The sequence below is a fragment of the Rhinoderma darwinii genome, chromosome 2, assembly GCF_050947455.1.
Source record: "Rhinoderma darwinii isolate aRhiDar2 chromosome 2, aRhiDar2.hap1, whole genome shotgun sequence".
Taxonomy (NCBI): domain Eukaryota; kingdom Metazoa; phylum Chordata; class Amphibia; order Anura; family Rhinodermatidae; genus Rhinoderma; species Rhinoderma darwinii.
In genome coordinates, this window is record NC_134688.1 from 268,620,122 (window position 1) to 268,646,986 (window position 26,865).

General features: G+C 38.5%; 1 protein-coding gene across 1 annotated transcript in view; it reads left to right on the forward strand.

The window, feature by feature from the left end:
* Nucleotides 1–26,865, forward strand: part of EPHA10 (EPH receptor A10) — a 615,889-nt gene that overhangs the window by 581,835 nt on the left and 7,189 nt on the right. The window contains exons 11-15 of the mRNA XM_075853250.1: nt 4,567–4,752; nt 5,135–5,196; nt 15,475–15,693; nt 18,737–18,886; nt 19,816–20,009. Coding sequence (XP_075709365.1) covers nt 4,567–4,752; nt 5,135–5,196; nt 15,475–15,693; nt 18,737–18,886; nt 19,816–20,009 — 811 coding nt within the window. The remainder of the gene's footprint in view (nt 1–4,566; nt 4,753–5,134; nt 5,197–15,474; nt 15,694–18,736; nt 18,887–19,815; nt 20,010–26,865) is intronic.

Here is a 26,865-nt window from a genome sequence, read left to right on the forward strand (position 1 = left end):
GTTGTGATATTCAAAGCGGTTGCAAAGATATTATCATATAAAGAAGTGCATATCAAAAATGTCAAATTTGACCTGGACATAGGGATATCAATCAACTATGGGGGCTAAAACAAAACTTTCAGTACCTTATCTGCCCAGATAACGAACACACTGGCTTCGTTATCTTTGGGCAGAAGCTGTGGACAGAGGGAGAAGGAGGGGGAGGTGCCGACACACGGGGAGAGAGCAGGTACAGAGAGATAAGTGCAGACTGCTTCATTGTGAGCTAAGCTGCACTTGTACGTTTAGTTTCATTAAAAAAAAACACGCTTGTTTTATGAAACTAAGTTAAAAGAGGTGTCTGCACTTGTAAAGAGAGCCGACACATAGATTACTGTAGAGCTGCTCATGCTGAAGCAGCTTCTGCACTCATTAAACCCTGATGCACACTGCAAATGTCTATATATACACGTGCTAACTGCACGGGGCATCCTCAGTTAGAACATATATAGCCGTATGGCAGTTGTGAAGGGGTTATATGTATATACATATATATATATATATATATATATATATATATATATATATATATATATATATACACATGTACACACATACACACACAGATAAATAACATAGATAAATATATTTTAAAAAAGTGTTTTTTATTCCCATTTTTAGTGATTTGTCTGCTCATAATAAAAGTTTAAAACATGGAATTAATTAACTAGTTCCCGGCCGCTGGCTGTGTTTTTACGGCCAGCTGTCAGGGTCCTTAAAACCCGAGCCATAGACTTTTACGGCTCGGGTTTTAACTTGCTGCCCGAGCGATAGGGCAGCTGAATGTCGGGTCTCCGGCTGTCAGTGACTGCCGGGGACGCTGAGGAAAGGATAGAAGCAGCTTTCGCTGATTCTGTCTTCTCTGTTCACTTGTACACAGCGCTCAATGAACGCTGTGTATAGGATAGAGGCAGTGGCCGCGTCGCTGTCTCTATTCCTCCCGGTGATCATGTGACTGGTCACATGATCGCCGGGTGCCGTTAGTGACAGACTGCTGCTAGGTTTTTGCTAGACCCAGCACAGACCTATTAGTGACAATCGTCACTATGAGAGGGCTGATTTCCCCTGTAACTGGGGCTGCTGTGCAGCTCCAGTAACAGTGGAAAAGCATGGTGTGAAAGAAAGAAATGAATACACATGGACGTCATGTGTATTCTGTATCCTGATACTTCTGAATCTTTTCTGTGAGATTCCAGCAACGGATACGAAATCTCGCGAGATTATGGAGGTAAACGAGATTTTGTTTCCCTTGCTGTAAATCTCACAGAAAAGATTCAGAAGTTTCAGGATTCTGAATACACATGACGTTCAGGCTGGATGGTCATGTGTATTCGTTATCAGGACACTGGATTAATGTTAATCAAGCAGAATCGCTGTGTATGTGGCTGCAGATCATGTTCTAGTAAGAACGCGATTCTGCTGTCTAAATGAATGGAGAGGAGTGCATGATGCTGATTGGTCAGCGTCATACACTCCTCTGTACAACGCCCACTTGGTCGAAAGTAAAAATACGCCCACTTGGGCATTAAGACACTCATTAGCATAAACCAAAATCGCTCCTAACGTTGTGAAAATAGATTGTTTTTTTAAATAAAAAGCATTACTGTCACCTACATTACAGCGCCCATCTCCTTATGTAGGAGACAGGACACTTATAATGTGGTGACAGAGTCTCTTTAAGAATAGAATTTCTAAAATAGCAAAAAGGATTTGTATAAAAATTATAAATAAAAGAAACCTGCATTGTCCATGGAAAAAACATCGCAAAAATCACGTCATTAGCCCAACAAATAAAAAAGTTAGAGCCATTTAACTAACACGTGCTAAAAAGGGCTAAACGGTGTCTGGTCCTGAAGGCTCAAAATAGCCCGGTCATGAACTGGTTAAACTGATCATAAGTCTTGTAAAAAACAAAGAAAAAATAGTTGTGATATTTAAAGCGGCTGCAAAGATATTATCCTTTAACCCTTTCGCGCTCCACGACGTACTATTCCGTAATGGTAAGTGCAACGTTCGCGCTCAGTGACGAAATAATATGTCGGCCGTCCTCTCGACACATACAGGAGCTGTTTGAGTTCCCGCTGATTAACCACTTAGATTGCGGTGTTCCCGCTGATTAACCCCTTCGAAGCCTACATGATAAGGGGCGGCGATGGTTGCTATGGCAACTGGAGGCCTAATAATGGCCTCCAGCTATGCCATCTATGGAAGCCTAGTGGGTCCTGACGAAGTCAGGACCCACTATGCTTGCTGTCAGCGAGTAGCTGACAGCTCTAATACACTGCACTACGCATGTAGTGAAGTGCATTAGAATTGTGATCAGGGCCTCCTGCCTCCTAGTGGAACAAAGTAAAAAAGTAAAAAAACAAGTTGTGTAAAAATAAAAAAATTAAAGTTTTAAAAGTAATGAAAAGTAAAAATCCCCTTTTTTCCCTTATCAGTCGTTTATTATGAATAAAAATAAATAAACAAATAAACTATACATAATTGGTATTGCTGCGTCCGTAACGGCCTGAACTATAAAAGTATTTCATTATCTATCCCACGCGGTGAACGCCATAAAAGAAAATAATAATAAACCATACCAGAATCACAAAAAATGGAATAAAAAGAGATCAAGAATTCGCATTTACCCAAAAATTGTACTGATCGAAACTACAGTTCGTTACGCAAAATCAAGCATTCTTGATGACAAAATAAAAAAGTTCTGGCTCTTAGAATAAGGCAACACAAAAAGTAAATGATTTTTTATAAAAGGTATTTTATTGTGCAAACGCCATAAGACATAAAATAACCTATAAACATCTGGTATCGCCGTAATCGTATCGACCCGCAAAATAAAGTGAATATGTCATTTATAGCGCATGGTGAATGTTGTAAAAAAATAGAATAAAAAACAATAGTAGAATTCCAGTTTTTTAGTCACCACGCCTCTTAAAAATAGAATAAAAACTGATCAAAAAGTCGCATGCACCCCATCAAAACTACAATTAGTTCCTCAAGGGGTCTAGTTTCCAAAATGGGCTCACTTTTAAGGGGTTTTCTCTATACTGGTACTTCAGAAGCTCTGCAAATGCAACATGGCGCCCAGAGACCAATCCAGCAAAATCTACATGCCAAATAGCGCTTCTGCCTTTCTGAGTCCTGCCGTTTGTACAACAAGCAGTTTATGACCACATATGGGGTATTGCCGTAATTGGGAGAAATTGCTTTAAAAATTTTAGGGTGCTTTTTCTCCTTTATTCCTTGTCAAAATTAAAAAATCGTACCTTTTATCGGAAAAATTTGATTTTCAATTGCACAGCCAAATTCCACAAATCGCAGCAAAAAGCCTGTGGGATCTAAATGCCCACTATACCCCTCAATAAGTTCCTTGCTGCGTTTAGTTTGCCAAATACAGTCATTTTTGGGGGGTTTCCACTGTTTTGGCACAACACCTCTTCAAACCGGACATGGTGCCTAATAAAAAGGAGGCCTCAAAATCCACTAGATGCTCATTTGCTTCTGAGGCCTGTGCTTCAGTCCATTACCACACAAGGGCCACATGTGGGATATTTCTCAAAACTGAAGAGTCTGGGCAATAAGTAATGAGTTGCATTTCTGTGGTAAAACCTTCTGTTTTACAGAAAAAAAAAATAATAAAAAGGATTTTCTGACAAAAAAATGAAATTTGTAAATTTCACCTCTACTTTGCTTTACATTTCTGTGAAACACCTAAAGGGTTAATAAACTTTCTAAATGCTGTTTTGAATACTTTGAGGGGTCTAGTTTCTAAAATAGGTTTTGTTTGATGAGGGTTTCTAATATATAGGCCCCTTAAAGCCACTTCATAACTGAACTGGTACCTAAAAAAAGAGGCTTTTGACATTTTCTTCAAAATATGAGAAATTGCTGATGTTCTAAGACTTGTAACGTCCTACAACATAGTATATGTTCAACATATAGTAGACACATGGGAAATAGTAACTATTTTGGGTGGTATAACCCTCTGTCTTACAAGAAGATGCATTTAAATTAAAAAAAATTAATTTTCTCTAAATGTTGCTATTTTTCACAAATTTTACCACTAACATAAAACCCAATGTCTCACGAGAAAACAATCTCAGAATTGCTTGGATAGGTTTAAGCATTCCGATGTTATTACCACATAAAGTGAAATATGTCAGATTTGAAAAATGGACTCTGAGCCTTAAGGCCAAAACTAGGCTGTGTCCTTAAGGGGTTAAAGAAGTGCATATCAGAAATTGAAAATTTGACCTGGACACAGGGGTATCAATGACCCTTGGTCATGAAAGGGTTAACTAGGGTCCTGAGACTTATACTGCCCGATACAGCCATGAGGGACCATACAAATGTACAAAGTATTATTATTAGTAGTAGTAGTAGTATTCCTATGTATAATTTTTTGTGTGTCAGAAAGGATGCTTGTCCATCTAGATAAACAGTCTACATTGAGCACTTTTAAAATACAGTATGCCATTTAGATGAGATATGCAAACGTCTAATCCTGATTATTATTATTTTTAGGCGAATATGGCGAAATATGCAAGGGTTGTTTGAAACTTCCAAGCAAAAGAGAGCTTCCTGTAGCCATACAGACCCTAAGAGCAGGCTGTTCGGAAAAACAGAAGCGCTCATTTTTAGCAGAGGCGAGCATCATGGGACAGTTTGATCATCCAAACATCATACGGCTTGAAGGAGTTATCACTAGAGGTAAGAGTGAAATGACAATAGGACAGGTTCCCCTCAATCTTTTACCAGGACAGGTCTTTAATTATAAACTTTATTTAGTTTTTTTATTTCATTGTGTTTTAGACTTGCTTTACTTTTTCCAATTGAGCGAACATCTGGCAATTTTCTTAGCTTGTAGCTTTCCATACTTTATATATCTCATCACATATTTTTTTATATGAGCCAAATCATTTCCTTTACGTGCTGCATTTCCGCCAAATAGCTCATTCTGATATCTCCCCTGAGTCTATCATTCTCTAGCTTCAGACTATAACCTTTAGCTTTATTAGGTCCCACCCTTTTCATCTCCGTGTTATTATCTCTATATATTTGACATTCATAAAAATGCCTTTCTACTTTATAGGCAATACAATGATGACGGTTATGGAATACATGGGCAATGGTGTGCTGGATTCATTTTTGAGGGTATGTATATATGAAATGAAAACCTTAAAAGAAAATCAATTGATGTCTACTATGTACTGTCACATTAAAAAATACTGTATGTACTTGGTCACATAAGGTAGATCCCATATCTGATGATTGTATTTGATAAAACAGATCATTGAATGGCATATGTATGGTACATTCCAATAATAGAGTTTATGCTATAAACGACACCCTACACAGCTTACATCAATAACATCAAAAGGAATATAATGTAAGAATCAGTGTTCATTTTCGACTTTTGAATAAACAGACAAAAATAGATTTTTTTACTTTGTCATTATTTAGCCAGTAACTGCACTTTCTACTGTTCTTTATTTATGCCCTACATTCATGGGCATAACTACCAGTGTATCAGGCAACGCAGCTGCTAAGGGGCCCAACAGCTAAAGCTGGCCATACGCATAGGATGAATGTCGGTCCAAATGGACTATTCTGACCATTTAGACTAACCAATGTTTTAAAATTATATGTATACATTCGTCTAGAATGGCCGGTGGGCAGAGTACTTGTCTGCCAAAAAAGTGATCGGTAATGTTGTATTTTTTCTAGTCGTTGTCAGCTGAAAATTGATATGTATGGCATGATCGACGCAAGCACATTCTGCTGTATACAATTTTTGTAACTGTGTCACTGATCTGAGAGTTTAGGCCTGCATGTTCATGGTCAGAACGTTCATAAGATCGATCCGACGTATAATTGATCTTAAGTGTACGGCCAGCTTAAGAGTTCTGCTCTCTACCGAGATGTGATGTGAAATTAGTGATTATTCTGGATGATGAAAGGGGCAGTGATGAATTTAATGTAGATCATTGAGACACCAGGAAGAAAAGACTAAAATAATAATTTGCTTTTCATGTCCAAAACTAACAGACAGCAACCCTCAATCTTGTATGAGGACAGTTCAATAGGGAAGACTTTAAGGGTATGGGTATAAGGTTTTGAAATCCTACATAGTTTTAATTATTCCAACCCCTATCCTTATATACACTATATGGATAAAAGTATTGGGACACCTAACAATGGCTCCTACAGGAGCTTTTATTCAATCCCATTCTATATCTATAGGCATGAGTTGGCTCCCCCCATTGCAACTAAAACAGCTTTCACTCTTGTGGGAAGGCCTCCTACAATATTTTGTATTGTATCTTAGAAAATTTTTGCCCATTCATTCAGAAGAGCATTTGTGAGGTCATACACTGATGTTGGATGAGAGGACCTGGCTTGAAATCTCCATTCTTGTTCATCCCAAAGGTGTTTGATGGGGTTGAAGTCAGTGCTATTTGAGGGCAGTCAAGATCTTCCCCACCAAACTCACCCAACCATGCCTTTATGGACCTTGCATTGTGCACTGGTGCACAGTCATGCTGGAACATTTAACTTATGCAGCCTGCACACTAATTTTGAGACCCTTGGTCTACATCCATTCACGAACTGCAGCTTTTTAACTTGTAAATTTGGAAAGCTCAATATAAGCGTTTTCAGTTCCCACTCACAATGCAGGAGCATGCAGTGCCATCAAAGACAGCCTGTATATTAACTGGCTTTAAGGACAGGCACCATACCATTAGCCAGGGGCGTAGCTATACTGGGTGTAGAGGTAGCAGTCACACACGGGCCCTGGTGCCTGAGGGCGCCCATAAGTCCTTCTGTACCATAGGTTGAAACCAGTGTGATAAATGGCACATGGTAAGTGAGGGACCCTGTTACAGATTTTGCATTGCGGCCCAGTAGCTTCAAATTACACCTCTGCCATTAGCCCATTAATTTATGTGGGTTGAACTGGAAGATGTAAACTAGAGATGACAGAATGAATTCACCAGGTTCAAGATACACAGGAAATCTGAATAATTTCCATTTTGGAGATGCAATTGAAACTAACATTATAGAAGTTATGCATATTTCTATTATTAACACAATAACTATATTACTTTAAGATTATTTAACAGGTTCGCGACCGCTCACTGTAAATTCACGTTGGCGCTGGCTGGGCTCTGTGCAGCACCAACGTGAATTCATGGTGAGTGTTAACAGAGCAATCAGGTGTCTCAGAGTAGCGCTGACACCCGGATCACGCTGTTAACACCTGCCTCTGGTCCTGGAGATATGATCGGGACCTGGTTGGTTCCGGTCCCGATCATGTGACATCACAAGGAAAGTTTGTTGTAGCAACAAACTTTCCCACAGACCGATTGTGGGTGTTAGCGTTGTTGTCATGATTGTCATGAACCGGAGGCTGGGCCTCATAGGCTCCCTGTCAGTGTGACTCTCAGCGTCACACTTACAGTTCATAATTCATTACACTACCTAGGTAGGGTAATGTACTATAGCAGCTATCAGTGCTGCAGGTCTTCAAGTCCCCTAGTGGGACAAAAAAAAAAAAAATGTTTTATAAAAGTGTAAAAATAAAAGTTCTAAGTTACAATAACAAAACATGTTTTTTTTTCCTATAATAAGACTTTTATTATAGTAAATAAATGCACACGTTAAAAAATGTACACATATTTAGTATCACCGCGTTCATAATGACCTAAACTATAAAACTTTAATGTTATTTTTTCTAAGTAAAAAACAATGCCAGTCACTACCCCTCCCAAAATATAGAATAAAAAGTGATCAAAAAGTCGTATATACCCCAAAATAGTACCAATAAAAACTACAACCTGTCCCGAAAAAAACAAGCTTTTACACTGCTTTTTTGGCTAAAAAATAAAAAAGTTATGGCTCTCAGAATATGGTGACACAAAAAATTTATTATTTTATAAAAAATAGATTTTATTGCGCAAACGCTACAAAACTACTAAAACTAAAAAAAACTATTTACATATGGTATTGCCGTAACGACCTGCAAAATTAAGTAAAATGTCATTTATAACGCAGGGTGAACACTGTAAAAAAATTTAATAAAAAACATTGTCAGAATTGCTTGTTTTTGGTCACCTTGCTTGCCCAAAAATTTAATAAAAAGTGATCAAAAAAACCGCATGTACCCCAAAATTGTACCAATGAAAACTACGGATCTTCCCGCAACAAATAAGCCCTCGCACAGCTCCGGTGGAGAAAAAATAAAAAAGTTCTGCCTCTCAGAATATAGTGACACAAATTGTGCAGAGTGTTGCAAAAGCGGATAACATTGGGCACCATTTATTAGTGCGACACCGGCCACATATCTATGAATTATTATTTATTTACCGCATTATTATACTCTTAATATGCCCTGATGTACTCTGCACAGATTAAATATGCATCCACATTATAAACTGAAATACCAAGCTAAATCTACCAACAACCAAGCTAAATCTGCATTACAAAAGCCAAATGGCGCTCCCTCCCTTCTGAGCCCTAAAGCGTGCCTAAACAGCAGTTTACGTCCACATATATGGCATCGCCATACCCGGAGAACCCGATTAGCATTTTATGAGGTATTTGTCTTCAGTGGCACAAACTGGGCAGAACATATTATGCACTAAAATGGCATATCAGTGGAAAATTTTAATTTTCACTTTGCACCATCCGCTGCGCATTAACCTCCTCCATAGCATGTCATGGTGGGGGGGCACCACATGCACTGAGCCCGTGCCATACGCTGCGGGTGTCAGCTGTGTATTACAGATGACATCCGGTACTAATGGACAGGAACAGCGATTGCGCTATTACAGAAGCCTGTAAAAATGACAATATACTGCAATATGTTAGTATGGCAGTGTATTCTATCGCTGGTTCAAGTCCCCTAGGGGGACTAATAAAATGTTTTTTAAAAAAAAGTAAATAAAGATATTATTAGTGAAAAAATATATATATACTTCAAGTCCAAAAAAATTGGTATTGCTGCATCCGTAAAAGATGAACAATTTAAAACGCCAAAATTGCTGTTTTTTGGTCACCTTAGCTTTAAAAATTTTTTTTATAAAAAGTGATCAAAAAGTTCTATGTACCAAAAAAATGGTTCCAATAAAAACTACAGCTCGTCCTGCAAAACATAAGCCCTTACACCGCACAATTCACCAAAAAATAAAAAAAGTTATGCCTTTCGGAATGTGGTGAAAAATGTGGTTTAACAAATAGTTTTTACTTTGAAAAAGTAATAAAATATAAAATAAAACTGTAAAAATGTGGTATTACTGTGATCGGATTAAGAAAGACCCTAACTTGGGCCGAAACATCGCTTTTTATGGTGGACTAAAGATTCTCCTTTTGATATTTTGATACCTATGTGTGCTGCGGATTTTCTATCTATTGATGTCTATCTGGAGTTGGACTGGCTACAACTTGACTTTCTCTTTTTGTGATAGTATTAAGTCGCAGAAAAAGTTGTCGTTTTTACCGAATAATGAAAGCCGTAAAAACGAAACCCAAAAAACAATGGAGGAATCACAGCTTTTTCCAATTTTAGCCTGCAAAAATTTTTATTTTCAGTTTCCCAGTACATTATATGATACTTTAACCCCTTTAGGATGCAGCCTGTTTTGGCCTTGTGGACACTGGTGATTTTTTCAATTCTGACATGTGTCGCTTTATGTGGTAATATATTTGGAAAGCTTTAACCTATCCAAGCGATTCTGAGAATGTTTTCTTGTGACATATTGCACTTTATGTTAGTTAAAAAATTTGATCGATAAATTCAATATTTATTTGTGAAAAATGTCAACATTTTGAGAAAATTAGCAAAAGTTTGAATTTTTTAAAATATAAATGTATCTACTTGTAAAAAAGATAGTAATACCACACACAATAGTTACTAGTTAACATTTCCTATATGTCTACTTTATGGTTGCATTGTTTTTTTTTACGTCCTTTTATTTTTCTAGGACGTTACAAGGCTTAGAACTTTAGCAGCAATTTCTCACATTTTCAATACAATTTCAAAAGGCTATTTTTTCAGGGACCAGTTCAGTTGTGAAGTGGCTTTGAGGGCCTTATATATTAGAAAGTCCCCATAAATCACCCCATTTTAAAAACTGCACCCCTCAAAATATTCAAAACAGCATTCAGAAAGTATTTTAACCCTTTAGGTGTTTCACAGGAATTAAAGCAATGTAGAGGTGAAATGTACAAATCACAATTTTTTTTGCCGAAATTCATTTGTAATAAAAAAAATTCTGTATCACAGAAGGTTTTACCAGAGAAACACAGTTCAATATTTATTGTCCAAATTCTGCAGTTTTTAGAAATATCCCACATGTGGCTCTAGTGTGGTAATGGAGTGAAGCACAGGCCTCATAAGCAAAGGAGCACTCAGTGGATTTTGGGGCCTCCTTTTTTTAGGAATATATTTCAGGTTTGAAGAGGTCTTGTGGTGCCTTAACAGTCAAAACCCCCCAAAAGTGTCCCCATTTTGGAAACTACACCCCTCAAGCCGTTTTTATAGGGGTATAGTCAGCATTTTGACCCCACAGTTTTTTTTGCAGAATTTAGTGGAATTAGTCTGTGAAAATGAAAATCTGCTTTTTTTTCCTGCTAAAACATAGAATGTTTTCATTTTTACAAGAAATAAAAGAGAAAAAGCATCCCAACATCTGTAAAGCAATTTCTCCCGATTACGACAATATCCCATATTTGGTCATAAACGGATGTTTGGACCGACAGCAGGGCTCAGAAGAGAAGGAGCGCCTTTTGGATTTTGGAGCGCAGATTTAGCTGAAATGGTTTTCGGTGCCATGTTTCATTTGCAAAGCCCCTGAGGGACCAAAACTGTGGAAACCCCCACAAAAATTACCCCATTTTGGAAACTACACCCTTCGTGGAATTTTTCTAGGGGTATAGTTAGCATTTTAACCCCACAGGTTTTTTTGTAGAATTTAGTGGAATTGGGCCGTGAAAATTAATATCAACATTTTTTTCACTAAAATGTTACATTTTTTAATTTTCACAAGGGATAAAAGAGAAAAAACATCCAAACATTTGTAAAGCAATTTCTCCCGATTATGGAAATATCCCATATGTGTTCATAAATGTTTTTTTTTATTAGAAATTACTTAATCCTTTCAGGACTGATCCTTTTTTTGCTTTTTCATTTTCGTTTTTCACTCCCCGCTTTTTTATTTTTTACACTTTCTATTTTTACTTGCAACACTGGGCGCTGCTATTATACATTACACTACCTAGGTATTGTAATGTATTCCAACTGTCAGCGTGATGTCACAGTCACTCTGACAGTAAGCATATGAGGACCAGCCAGAGGCTGGTGTCACAATCTGTGGGTATTGTGGACCCACTGTGCCGTACCGCCTTGACGGTATGGCAGTTGGCCAACAGGGTACAAGTCAAAGTCTATAGTTTATATAGGTGTACCTGTGTTAACTTCAGACAGTAGCAGGATAGGCTCGGATGGGACATTGGCAGCAGGCAGACCACAGGCATGGTGTAACAAGACAGGCGTAGTATACAGCACAACACGACTCCAACTCTATATGGCACTGGAACAAGATAGCACGGGATACAGGGTACAGGTAGCAGGAACGGGAACACTGGAACTGGAAAACCCTCAAGGGACCATTTGCAAAGACAGACACCGGTAGGTACAAACAACGCTAAGGCAATGCAAGAAGGGACGGGGCCCTTCTTATAGTTCAATGTGATCTGGGAGCAATCAGCTGAAATCTAAAATATGTGTGTGCTCTGGCACATTGAGGCCGGGAATGAGCTTGAGCGCGCAATACAGGACAGGAGGGCCGCATGTGCTGGCATCTCTCGGGAGGACGACGTTTGCAGGAAGATAAGAGTCATTATAGGTTTCCATACATGGAAGACCCGGAGGCCGTTGTCTGGCCTCCGTTTGCCATGGCAACCACCACGATTGCATGGGGGCTGCCGATGTGCTACAAACCCCCTAAATGCGGCGATCGCAATCGATCCTCGCATTTAAGGGGTTAATTGCAAAATCAGCGGCGATAAGCAACACTGGGGTTTCAGCTGTCAGGGACAGCTGACCTCCCGATTCCCAATGCACACTGTCTCCAACAGTGTGCACCGGGAACGACACAGTGACTTTTTATCACTCTGATAGGAAGCCTATCAGCACCAGCCGGGGGATGGTCCTGATAGGCTTCCGTACATGGCAGACACGGAGGCCATTGTTTGGCCTCTGGTTGCCATGCCAACCATCAGCAAACCCCGCTATTTCAGAGCTGGGTCTGCCTATGTGCTAGAAACCCCTGAAATGCGGCGATCGCAACCGATTGCCGCATTTAAGGGGTTAAATGCCAAAATCAGCGGTAAAAGACCGCTGGCCGGCAAGAGTGGAGTGAACTGTTGGAGTCAGCTGACCTCCCAGTTCCCGGAATACACTGTCGCCGACAGTGTGCACCGAAAATGACTCAGTAACTATACGTCCTTGTGCGGGAAGTAAGCTCCCGTTACGATGTAAAGTTACTGAGTGGTGCGGCTAGGGGTTAAATGGTGTCATTAGAAACTACAATTCCTCCCGAATTAAATAAACTCTCACACCACTCTATTGACAAACAAATAAAAAAGTTATGGCTCTTGGAACGCGGGGAGGGAAAAACTAAAATGATAAAGCAAAAAAATGGATCAGTCCTGAAAGGGTTAATTGATTTCTAATGAAAAAAACATTTATGACCACATGTGGGGTATTGCAGTACTCGGGAGAAATAGCTTTACGAAGGTTTTGGTGCTTTTTCCTCCTTTATCCTTTGTGAAAATGAAAAACATTCAACATTTTAGTGTAAAAAATGTTGATATTCATTTTCACGGCCTAAGTCTAATAAATTCTGCAAAAGGCCTGTTGCATCTAATTGCTCAATATACACCCTGGAAATATTCCTTAAGGGGTGTAGTTTCCCAAATAGGGTTACTTTTGGGGTGTTTCCACTGTTTTGGACCCACAGGGGGTTTGCAAATGCGACATGGCACTGAAAACCATTCCAGATAAGTTTGAGCTCCAAATGCCAAATAGCGCTCCTTCCCTTCAGAGCCCTGCAGGGTCCAAACAGCAGTATATTGCCGTAATCAGGAGAAATTGCTTTACAAATGTTGATATTCATTTTCACAGACTAACTACAATAAATATAGCAAAAGACCTGTGGGGTCAAGATGTTAACTATACCCCTAGATAAATTCCTTGAGGGGTGTAGTTTCCAAAACAGTGTCACTTTTGGGGAGTTCCGACTGTTTTGGTACCCCAAGACCTCTTCAAACCTGACATGGTGCCTAAAATATTTTCTAAACCCCAAAATCCACTAGGTGCACCTTTGCTTCCGAGGCCTGTGTTTCAGTTCATAAATATTAAGTTGCGTTTCTCTGGTAAAACTTTCTGTGTTACAGAAAAAAAAAGTATTACAAATGAATTTCGGCAAAAAAAAATAATTTGTAAATTTCCCCTCTCCTTTGCTTTAATTCCTGTGAAACACCTAAAGCGTTAATAAACATTCTTAATGCTGTTTTGAATACTTTGAGGGGTGCAGATTTTTAAATGAACCTGTAAGCACTCTAGAGACAAATTATTTCATTGATTCCAAGGAAAGCTAATTTATTTTTCATTCAATCCAAATGATTCAGAATATGTACAGAACAGAAAAGATTTTTATATTAAATGCAAGCGATAAATAAAGACGTTTCGGCCTAACCAAGGCCTTTCTCACATTCGCTGCGTATAGGTAAGGTGCGAAGATATATGAAAATCTATCACCCCTGTAGGTAAATTTTGTCTGCATATAATTTTGTAAAGGTATGCTGTGTTGCTGGCGTCTGCCAGACGCTCACGAGTAGTGACCAAAAACGTCTGAAAATCCAGAGCTGTTTTCAAGGGAAAACAGACCCTGCTTTTCAGACGTTTTTGGACCAACTCGCATTTTTCGCGGCGTTTTTCGCAGCGTTTTTTACGTCCGTTTTTGGAGCTGTTTTCATTGGAGTCTATGAGAAAACAGCTCCAAAAACGTCCAAAGAAGTGTCCTGCACTTCTTTTGACGAGGCTGTATTTTTACGCGTCGTCGTTTGACAGCTGTCAAACGACGACGCGTAAATAACAGGTCGTCTGCACAGTACGTCGGCAAACCCATTCAAATGAATGGGCAGATGTTTGCCGACGTATTGTAGCCCTATTTTCAGACGTAAAACGAGGCATAATACGCCTCGTTTACGTCTGAAAATAGGTCGTGTGAACCCAGCCTTAGGCCAAGATCACACACACATTCTTCATGCAGTTTTTGTGGCAGTTTTTTCTCAGGCTTTTTTTTGACAAACACAGGAGTGGATACAAAAGAAATAAATGCATTAGTGTTTACTTTATACCATTTCCTTTCTTTTGAATTCACTTCTGGCTTTGGCTAAAAAAACACTGAGCATAAAACAGCCACAAAAACGCATCAAAACTACATGTGTGATCCTGGCCTACGGGTGGAAACAAAAGTAATCAAAATTCAGATGGAAACCATCAGCAAATGGATTAATTTGTCACTGCATGTTCAGCAGGCAGAACAGCTCAGTGTATAATTGTATTTATACCCCATATTGAAGCAGTACATACAGCTTTTGTAATGTAATAAATGTAAAGTTGTCAGAGACTTGGCATCCATTATGACTTTTTGGATGCAAAATAGCTGTACAAAAGCTCTAAAAATGAAGTATTGTTAAGAATATCAGTCTTAGATAATAAGGAAATATCAGACTTAGGTTACTTTTTACTAATTGGGCTGGACTCCATAGCCCCAGCATAGGGAAATCTATATGCTAAAGCATACAATGGCCTTCTAGAGAATTATCTGCTTTGAACTTTGGGCAACAGAGGACTTTCCTGCTTCAGCATTGTATTACCCTTGCATAAAGCAAGATTGCCAAAAAATAGTTTCCCAGTTTTTGTTGAGACGAATTTGTCTGACTTGCACAGAGCTAAAACATCAATGTCCAACAATATATATGTAATTTTTCGGTGTTCCCAAACTTTTGGACAAATAGTGCATGTGACCTCTTTGATTTGAAGATTTGAAATAATTTCTTATTTAATCTCCAATGACATAATTCCTTTATGTAAATGAGCAAAAAAAAAACACACTATGTGTAATGTGGAGATTATTATGGGATTAAAGAATTTGATAAATTTAATTTTATAGAATTAGCATTCTTACATTCAAAAGTAGTTAACATAATTCTGTAAAAAATAATAATAATAATGATAGAAAGAGCATGTATTTTATGGCTATTATAGGTAAGTACACATATTGTCACATGATAAAATCAGTATATGTATTTCTGTATGTGGTAACATTTGAAAATAAAATGGTCTTTCTTGTGTTTTTACAGAAAAATGAGGGGAAATTTTCCGTACCTCAACTTGTGGGGATGCTAACTGGTATAGCCTCAGGAATGAAGTACCTAACAGAGATGAGTTACATTCATAAGTGTCTTGCTGCACATAAAGTCCTCGTCAATTCTAACCTGGTCTGCAAGATATCTGGTTTTCGACAATTTCAAGATGATAAACTTGACACTGTGTTTACCACCATGGTACGGAATTCAAATGTAAGAGAAACTAAGGTTGGATAATATACCATGAATTAATATGACTGTTCATCATTTCGGTTCATATCTTGTTTTTTTTTCTTGTTTTCCTTTTACTGAAGGTAGGGGTCAGGATTTTTCCCCAATGTATACCCCTGACAGAAGGTTCTGACATGCGCCACTTATTTTGCAGTTGTAAACTATACCATGCATTATACATTTTTACTATATCCCTCAATTTGGGAATGCACAGCAGGATATGCTATTCTGTACAATGTTTCTGATCTTCTAAGTACTTCAGTTAAAATCATAGTGCCATCTCCGATCCTGGCCATTATACTACAGCAGACACCCCGCAAGTGATGGCGACAGCTCAGCTCCTGAGTTCCCACCATCACAACATCGTAATAGTGTAGGGGCTCGCGTAAACGAACCAACAGACTCTTACGACATAGGAAGTTAAGGCTTCAGGTCCATCCTTGTCCATTATATTATTATTATTATTATTATTATTATTATGATTTAGAGCTGCCTAGATGATTTTGTTTACTGGCATTCAAAATTAGAATGCTCAATTTTCTGTTTGGGTCTTAAAGCTTTTCAAAGGCCTATCCATAATTTCTGTAATTAATTCCGCTCATCTTCTTAATCTTCTTCCCTCAAATATCTGTACTAAGGATATGCATAATAACATAATTACATGGTTAATACATTTGAAAAAAAAAACATATGTCCATCACGTTCAAACAAGCGATAGGAGAAAGGGAAGGTATATGATTAAACTATAGAACTTTGTTTTACTCCATTGATCCAGAGGAAGGTAGGAAATCCTTAAAACGTACTTAACTTTCAGGAAACTTTTTAGAATTAGCTGTCATGTGTGTGTACATGGGGATTAACACTATTTCTCGCCATTATATGATTTGTATCCTGCATTTTTGTGAGACGTTTTCTCCTCTATAGGCTCTATTTCTTATTCTTAGTTGTCTCTGATCTAGCTGGCAGAGCTTAACTGCTATCATGTCTGCCATACACTGCACACATAGAGAAGAGGAGAATACTGCGCTTTTACCTCTATCTATCACACATATAGTAGCAGCAGCAGCATAGGGGACATTATACAGCAGTAATGGTCAGTGTAGCTGGGTATCCAACACTGGGTTGACATATAAATGTTACCAGCAGCCTTTATCTCCTCTATGGGCAGCATAGGTGTCTCTCTCTCTGCTCCCTCCTTTTTCTCCCCATCCCCTCTTTATAGACATCTATGTGGCAGCATCTGTGTTTCTCTTTCTCTTCTCCTGATCTCTACTCCTCCCCCTCCTTACTCCATGGACTTCTATGGTCGCCGTGTCTGTTTCTTTCTCTCTGCTTCTTCTCCCTCCTCCTTCTACCTCTCCCATCTCCATAGATTACTATGTGTAGCGTCTGTGTCTCTCTTTTTTTCTCCTTCTCCCTCCTCCTGCTTTCCCATCTCCTTTCAATAGACTTGTATGGGCAGCATAAAGAAATAATGTTGTCCACAGCACTTACTCAATCCAAATCGACTTTCAGGGATGTAAATTAATTTTTTTTTCAAAAATCCCAGTTCAGATCTTCACATCCTGTAGAAACTCCATGACAGCACCCATGTGGCAAAAAGTTCAAGTGTTTATTAACACATATCAAAACCGCATGTAGCGATTTGAGCTGTGTAGGAGTCTTTGTCAAGCTTGACAAATACTCCTATGTGGGTCAAAATGTTACTTGCGGTTTGGATATGTGTTAATAAACACTTGAACTTTTTGCCACATGGATGTTGTATGGGCAGTGTTTCTGTGTTTTTCTCTCTGATCCTGTTCCCCCCTCCCCTCTACATAGACTTCTATTGAGAGCATGCCTGTATCTTTTTTTCTGCTCCTGCTCCCCCTCACCTCTTCATAAACTTCTATGGGCAGCAGTGTCTGTGTCTCTCTATTCCCCTGCTCCCTCCTCCTGCTTCCCCTACCCTTTCCATAGACTTCTATTGGTACAGTGAATAGACACACCCCACTTCCTGAGGTCCATCTCCTCTGCTCTGTAACGATGGATTTTGCTTGACAACAGGGGGTGGATAGAAGATTAGAGAAAGGGAGATACCTAGTGGCAGTAACTTCACACAGAATTTTCATGGATAAAACAACTACATTTTAAGGTTGATATATATCAGGTATACTATTAGATTAGCATAAGTTGTTTGAAAATTTCACAACATTCACAACAAGAATTCTATACATTTACATATGTGCTGATATTTTTTTTCTAAGAAATTATTTATTCTTTTTTGAAGCCATCCACTGTTACTGCTGTGACCAGCTCCTTAGGTAGGGTATTCCACAGTTTCTCAGTTCTTTAATGCTTTTTTAATAAATCAATGTTTGAAGTGATTTAAACAACTTTTAATGCACTTTTATTGAAAAAAAAAAGCTATTCCATCAAAGCCGTGTCAGCTGAACTGATGGCTCGACTGAATGCTAGTCCTGCATGTCGACATGCAGGATCCATCTAATGACGATCACATCTAAGTTGATTAACTTAGATGTCATCGTTATTAGCTGGATCCTGCAAGGACCTGATGGAAAAAAACAGGATACATAGAAGCTGTATCTTAAAAAGTCCATTTAAAATTTGTTTTAAATCACTTTAAATATTACTTTATTTAAAAAAAAAGTTTGATACAAAGGTGTATATAGCCTTTAAGGTAAAGAATGCTTGTCGCCTCTGAAGATTGATCCTTTTCTTTCTCCAGACAGATGTGGTGCCCCCTTATGTTTAGAGGGGATTTTACATGGAACAGCTTTTCATCATTTTTTTGGTACAAGGCATTTATATACTCATTCAAGAATTATCAATATTATCTTGTTATGTACTTTACTTTAGTCTATCTTTGTTTGAGACAGGAGACGTTGGGCTATATTGTTCATATGAACGAATGTTGTCATCATTGTATGTCACTTTATCTTGAATTATATAAATATTTCTCATTACAAAATTCGATTTGGCATATGCGGTTCACAGCCATGTTTGTCTGCATTTTTAATTTTAGGGTGGAAAGAGGACAGTCTTATGGACAGCACCAGAAGCAATCCAGTATCATCGCTACAGCACTGCTAGTGATGTCTGGAGTTTTGGCATAGTCATGTGGGAAGTCATGTCCTACGGGGAAAGACCCTACTGGGACATGTCCAATCAAGATGTAAGTTTTATAAAGATTATTGGTCTCTCTTTTGCTTATATTTATAACTGAAAGTGTTCATACATTAGGGTAACATTATACATATACATAAAATAAACGATTTTATAATTTATATATTCATAGACAAACTTGTGTTATCTAGGTGAAAATTGCCAGCATGCACTAGGAACTGCTGAGTTCCTGTTGAGCCCTGGGAGGATGGAAGTGGACTCTATCATTGGTCAAATACTCCTCTCCATTTCATGGGTATGCTCATTATTCTGAGCAGTTAGGATAATTCTAGTCTAAATCTATGTGACCAAGTTAAAGAGGTATTCAAGTATCCACAGGATATGCCATAAATGTCTGAAAGATGTGAGTTCCAACTCTGGGACCTGCAGCTATCTGGAGAATGGGGGTTGCCTGATCCCTGTTCCGCCCGGTAAAGTGGCCAGTGGCTGTCACATCCACTTGGAAAATAAATGGAGAGGTGGCTGAGTGTGCATGTTTGCTCGACTGTTCTGTATCTCACATTGAACCTAATGGAGAGAGCTACGGCCACCTCATTTTCTACCTGGATGCTCATCTATTAGATATTTATGGCATAGCCCATGGATATGCCCTAAAATATTGAGCTAGAAATACCCCTTTAAGCTTAATTAATGACTTTGTTCTAAGCAATTGCACTGTTAATAATTCATAGATCTTATTATAGTGTAACTGCATTAAACTCCATGATAGCAATTGTTTAGAAACAATGTGAAATGTTTCTACAATTCCAAAAAAATCCTTATATTTTTATACTTTCAAATGTAAAATTTCTTTACAACTGTCTGCTTTTTTATTTTATTTCAGACAACTGTCTGCTTTTTTTTTAAAATTCAGACAACTTATAATTTTTTTTATAATGTATTGAATTTTTTATCATTTTCTGTGTATGACAATCCCAGGTCATCAAGGCTATAGAAGATGGATTTAGACTTCCAGCACCAATAAACTCTCCTCCTCCTCTACACCAGTTGATGTTAGATTGCTGGCAAAAAGATAGGAATGACAGACCAAAATTTACTCACATTCACAATATACTAAGCAAACATGGCCAAAGCCCTGAAAAAAGCAAGTCTGCAACATTGACGTCAACAAGGTGGGAATTTACCCTTTCATTTTTTCTAGATTTTGTGTGGATTAACATATTGTGTCAATTTCTCACTTTTTGATCAGAGGAAAGCATAATAAAATCAATCCAATAAAAAAAAAGAAATAATTTATTTAGTCATGTGAGCATATTGCATTTTTGCATCTGTTTTCAAACATATACAAATTACCGTATATGTCAGCGTATAAGACGACTGGGCGTATAAGACGACCCCCAACTTTTACCCTTAAAATATAGAATTTAAGATATACTCACCATTTCGTGCAGGAGCGCTTCACTATGGCCATCGGCGGCAGGACCCAGGACTCTCTGTCTCTTTGAACTCGCGCATGCGCAGATAGGCTGCTTCATCGCGCGAGATCTGAGAGGCAGGGAATGAGAGGAAAGGGCGGGCCAGAGGATCTTACAGAGATGTTCCCTGGCGGCTAATACCGGCTTCCCTCAGATCCGTGGCGGATTCCGTGCATCCCGGGAGCCTGTGTACCGGACTGCAGGCTCACAAGGTAACACACAACCTGTGTGTAGACAATATGTAGACTAGGGATGTCACGATACCAGAATTTGGACTTCGATACCGATACTTCGTTTAGTATTGCGATTTCGATACCAATTTCGATACTTTTGCCAACAGTAATAAAAAAAAAATTCTTCCGTTTTCTGATGTGAGGCGCAACGTGTGATGAATTTTGAACGCGCCTCACATTAATAGTAATTAATCCCATCATGTTTCTCAGTCATATTGGGTTAATGTGCGAGGTACATGATGGGGTTAATTACTATTAATGTGAGGAACATGGAGGGTAAATTCATCGCACCTCGCGCCTCACATTAATAAGTAAATGAAAGCCGTGTTTATTTCATTTTTTTTACAGCGTACACATCATAAATGATGCAAAAACATTGTTGTCCGCGCCATTACTGAATGTGTCTATTTTATGTATTGAGACTTATTTTAATGTTTATTGTAAAAAAGGTGAAGGTGTATTTTTTTTAAAATTTAACAATACTTTGTTTTTACTTTATTTTTAAACTTTAATGTACTGACATATATAAGATATGTGCCAGTACATTAACCTGTGGACGGATAATACACAGGCAGTTGTTAGGACATACTTGGGTATGTCCTAACAACATGAAATATGGTAAGACAGCCCTGGGGTCCGTCAATAGACCCTGGGCTGTCTGCCCATATATGGTATGGCCCTCGATCGCGTCACAGGAATTCCCTGTGACGCGATCCAGGGCCATCCCCCCTTCTCACTTTCCCCTGAATACTGCAGTCAGCTTTGATCGCAGCATTCAGGGGAATAACGGCGGAGATGAGCGGTTTCTCTGATCTCCGCCGTTATAGAGCGGGGCTGCGGCTGTGTAATACAGCCATTGCCCCGCTCCTGACAGGAAGTGCGCGCCCGGTCAGCATGAGGTGATGCGGCCGGCGCTGCACTAATGAGCGGCAGTTCAGGCACTGAAGACAGAACATGCGTTGTATGGTGCCTCATATTCTCCCCTGGAAACAATGTTTCTAGGACAGTTATCACAATATGTAGCAGGCTCTGGGCGGCGTTTTATGTATTATAACAAAATGGACAGTGTGCATCAGGTCTTATTGTAAAAAACAATATTAAGGCTGATTAACACCATCAAAGCAAGACTATCAAAACATTTGACAATTTTTTTCTAAGTAGGCCATACTTATTATTCTGAATGATGAAAGGATTTTTTTTGTTAGTTAAACTGTTTAGGGTCTATTTTCTTTTGTATATTTGCTACTACCCCTGGTTATAATGCAGTTTTGAGATTTTTGCTACAATATAAATTATATGGTTTTGATATTCCGGACTAACCTATATAGAAATGAAGCTGATGCTAAATTATATGTAAATTGACCTTTCTCGGTTAATGCTTTTAGATATGGGCTATTTATGAAACATTTAATGGGCATGAAGGGCATTTATAGGGGCCATATAATTCAATGACCTGATAATAGGGTATTATATTCATCTAGTTTTATCACCAGTATGTGACACTACCCTAATTCACGCTTTAAAAAAAAAAAAAAAAGAGAATAGTAAGTAAGGTATTAATAGATTGAGGTAAACATGACAGCTTCCATGGCTGTGCCTGCAAATAATAGAACTGGTTGCTCGAAAACAATTGTACACTCTTATCTATGCACACTGAAATGTTGGTTGGGCCATCTATCCTAGAAATAAGCTGTCCAGCGGAGTGCCGTGAAGTTGCTCATGTGAAACAGAGCCTGTAGTATAAGGCTGTACAGGATAATTTCTTTTCACATTTCTCTCTCTATAAAATTGAGATTCCTGCTGACTTGTTATGTTGTTGGTATTTCACGAGCCTAGATCTTACCTATTATGGGAACATTTATTGGCTTAGATTCTATGTGGTCTAATATTAGCCTGTTGCTTTGTGTGCTGTCTTGCTTTCTCCACCGCTCGATATTTTATTCATCATCAGACTGTACATCCGCAGTGGCCCAGAGGTCTTGCCGTACACAAATCCTGTTCCCAGCTGGAGTGTTATCAAGTTAAGTAGAGAATGTAAGATTTCCAGAACAAGCAAAAACTGAAGTGATTATCCCTAACACTTTGCTGATGGTGCATGGATGCTATGATGGAAACACCTCTCTATCTCCAAGACCATTTATTGATCCATCATCCAGAAAAGAAGGAAATTACATACATCTCTGTTTTTAGAGAAATATTTATACTGCGAGTATGAGTTATTATGTCCTCCATGCATTTTTAAACCTTCATTTGATTTTGATACAATGCATTGTTCAACAAAAAAATTTTATGCATCAGTACAAAAGATCATTGTCATACTCTGCAGAAAACCGTTAGCATAAACCATGCATGCCAAATGATTGCATTTTATTACTATGTGATGTATTCCTTTCAATTGCTTGACCCCATCCACTATTTCACAAGACTACAGAAATGTAGTGACCTATCCGTCTAACTGGCATTAAAAGGAAAACTAAACCTAGCGTAAAATATGATGTGCTAGGTTGGCATGATGTTCTATTAAACTAGTATCATTCACACATCACATTTTCTGTGGAGCCGAGTGAAATGAATGTAATGTTTTCCAAGTCAGCTATAAACTAATCCTTGAGTGTTTTTCCTACAACACTAGTTTACTTCAGAATCAAGTACTAAATCAAGTATTGTAATCTACAGTAAGCACTGATCAATACATGTATTTAATAGCAGGAGCACATAAAGTTCACACACTTTGAAACTCTTTGTTAAAATTTTGCCGACTTCAGCAACTATGCAAGAGCGGGGCAACAGAGGCAGAGAGAGAGAGAGCTTAGAATCTGTCAAGGTGCCCATGGATGGCTCTCAAGATGGATCTCCTTACATATAAATCAATGCAAGGGCTATAAAGATTGGATTAAATTGAATTCAAACAAAAAGGCCCAGAAGGCCACAGAGAGAACCAGTAATATACTCATACTACAGACTACACTATAAAAAAAATCCTAACAGATAGATCAGCATCAGTACAGTATCAGCCAAACAGACAATGCCCCCTCCAATCTTTCCTTAGCTATGGTTCCTGATATCCTAACACAGTGATTAAATAGAATATGGAATATATATTTGGCAAGTTTAGTATTCTTTTACTTTAAACCCACATTGCATACCATTGATAGGAACATAAACAGTCTACTTAAAGGGAGGATTAACACGGGAATAAATTTGATTAAAATGCTTATTTGTCAGTCATCAAAACTCAATGTAAGCTCCCGAGAAAAAAAAAAATAGCTGATCAAAACAGAAGTTAATTTTCCACTGGTCCTTTTCCAGGAAAACAGTTGTGGCAAAGCTTAAATGCTTTGTCTGCTGTGGACAATACATTTTCTAGAAAAGTCTCCTGATAATTATAGTTGACAACAGGGTATCCTGCTGCTGAAACCCTCAGTTATCAATTGTAAACTGTGGGAGGAATCCCGCAACAATTGTTCAAATTGTTCAGGTGAAGTTAAGCAATATTTAGTTCTCATTGAAATCATAGGCTGTTCATGTATGCATGGATCTGCTGAGTCCTCCAGAGCAAGAGAAAGAGTATTTTTGTAAATACTCCAACTGTGGCTAAAAAGATAAGGATCTTTATACGTGGGACCCCTTCTATTAACTCATAATTCCCTTATAGGGTATCTGACAAACCCTATAAATAGATTTTCACATTTTATATAGTGTAAGTTATGCAACTTTAAAAAAATAATAATAATAATTGTATTTGCTGTCAGTGAGTGGGAATTGTCTTGCTTACATTCAGAAGCTGAAATCCTTACATTTTCCAGGATATTACATTTGACATAGAGACATATGCGCCAGGAAGGGGGGGGGGGGTTGCTGTGTTTTGTGGTGTAGCATGCCATGAAAAATTATTCTAATAATCAAAAACAATTACAATATTCCAATACACCCTATATTAAAGTGGACTCTAAATAAAGAAATTCCCTGTGCAGAATGTTTAACTGGATCTTCACACTATGTATATAATTACATAAGCGTACATGCCTACCCACACATTATATTAAACTCACCCATTAAGTATAGACCTATATGCACACATTCAAAATCCTAGGTGTGCTCAGCCTATTTAGTAAGGCTGGGAACTGTGAGAAGGGTGGAGGACAGTGCGACGTGTGCAGTAAGCCGCAACAAATCTCCCGGCTAATGCACAGATACGGTGACAGAACCAACCTCAGTACATATATACAGCACCCGAACCAAGCTCAGTATATAAATACAACACCATAACCAAGCTCACACATAAATACAACACCAGAACCAAGCTAAGTACATAAATACAACACCAGAATCAAGCTCATGACATATATAGATCATTTGCAAATTCAGTGTAACCCCTGCCATATAAGATTGTATGACATAAAACTACAGCTCCCCGTAGAGTCCACTCTAGATAGGGCCCCCTGTAGAGTCCCCTGTAGATAGTGCCCCCTGTAGCGTCCCGTGTCGATAGGGCCCCCTATAGAGTCCCCTGTAGATAGGGCCCCCTGCAGATAGTGCCCCATGTAGATAGTGCTCCCAACACTGCCCACTGTAAAAGAAAAAAAACATTATATGCTCACCTGTCCCCATTACCACGCCGTCCTCCAGCGACGCCAGGCCTTATCCAGTGTAACGATGCAGCTGTGTGATGACTTCATCTCGCCGACTGCATCATTGCTAAAATGGCGAAAGGCGTGGCATTCTATGCCTCACAGGGCTTCACTAGACAAATCAATTGTATCCGCATCCTAAGGACATGGATACAATTGAGTGCAGGGGATCTGTTCCGGGTTCTCGCTGAACCGGCTGTAATTATACCTAGTCTGGATTGAATTGTAAAAAATAAAACTGTTGTTCATTGCGTGCAGAGCTGTTGGGGGGGGGGGGGGGGTTTGCTGAAGCAGCAAGAAACCTAAGCCTAATCCTTTCTGCATTTGCATGAAGTTTGCATGATGTTTACATGACTTTTCTCTAGGTACTTCAGCTGCTTCAACACTCCAAAACTATGCCACAGATGTAACCATATTAATCTTGACTTTTAACGCATTAAATACACAGTGGCAAGAAACTTTAACTTGACTTTTTCATTGGCTTTTCAATGGCTTTTGTTATATGATATCACGCTGCAGCATGTTATCATAGTCAAGATAGACTTGGCTACATCTGTAGGTTAAAAGCCTTTCTACTGAAGTCACCAAGTTCTCTTATGTCTTTTAACTACATACAGTAGTTTTCTAAGGCCTCATGCACACGACTGTAGCCATGTGCAAATCGCGGCCATTACTTGCTATGAGCCTGGAAACCACGGTCATATGCATGGCCCCATAGGAATGAATGGGGCCGCAATTCTCCTGTGGATTTTCGGGGGAATTGCGGCCGCAAAAGCACGTTCGTGTGCATGTAGCCTAAGGCTGTAATCCTATTTTATGTCTGTTTGTAGTGTATGACACAGGTTATCAGGCCAGACTTCAGGATGCTTGCTTTATTCTCCAGCTAGGCAATACGCTGACTGAGCCACACGAAGCACTCCGGCCCAAGTCATATAACATTGTAACAATATGCAGCCAGTAATTTAACACATTAATGCCCCAGGTATACTACACTGTTGTAACCAGGTAGGGAGCGTCCAAATCACATTTTTATTGAATACTGCATTTCAGCTTAACGAAATCAATTTCAGTACTGTATCACTTCAGTGTATTCCAGGCAAGAAGTTGGATGAAAACCAAGGGTAGTAGTTTACTATTAAGTAGGAAAATTTAATACTGTTCCATAGTTGAAGTTGAGGTGCCCATTGGTTAGATCAGAGTTGGCAATGTTAGCTGTAGGACCGTCTACATTTTAGCGTATTAAAGACAATTACTAATGCTGTTGGTTTTAGAAAGGGACCATTTATCTCTGGCCTACATGTTATATGGAGCACTGTTCATGTGGGGCCATTTTTTACCATACAGAGCCATATTTTCCATGTATTATTACAAAGTCCACTGCAGTTAATCTTTTCTGCTATTTGAAAAAGATAGCATCTTTAACTTTAAAAACATGTAATTTTCGATCCTATTTTACAGTCACGAAATGCTGCTACTTTGATTACCCTGTGATCTTTACAATACCTGCCTTCTCTTTCAGTCCTCTCAAATGTTCCATTTCTTGCTGTGCAATTGGTTTGGTTTGTATAGATTGTAGCATAATGCTTCTGTGTTCTTTCTACTGATGTATAATTATATTTAAATGACTCCTATATAGAGGAATTTAATAGTGGTTTTTAATATAATTACAGATTTATAGTTTTCATAGTG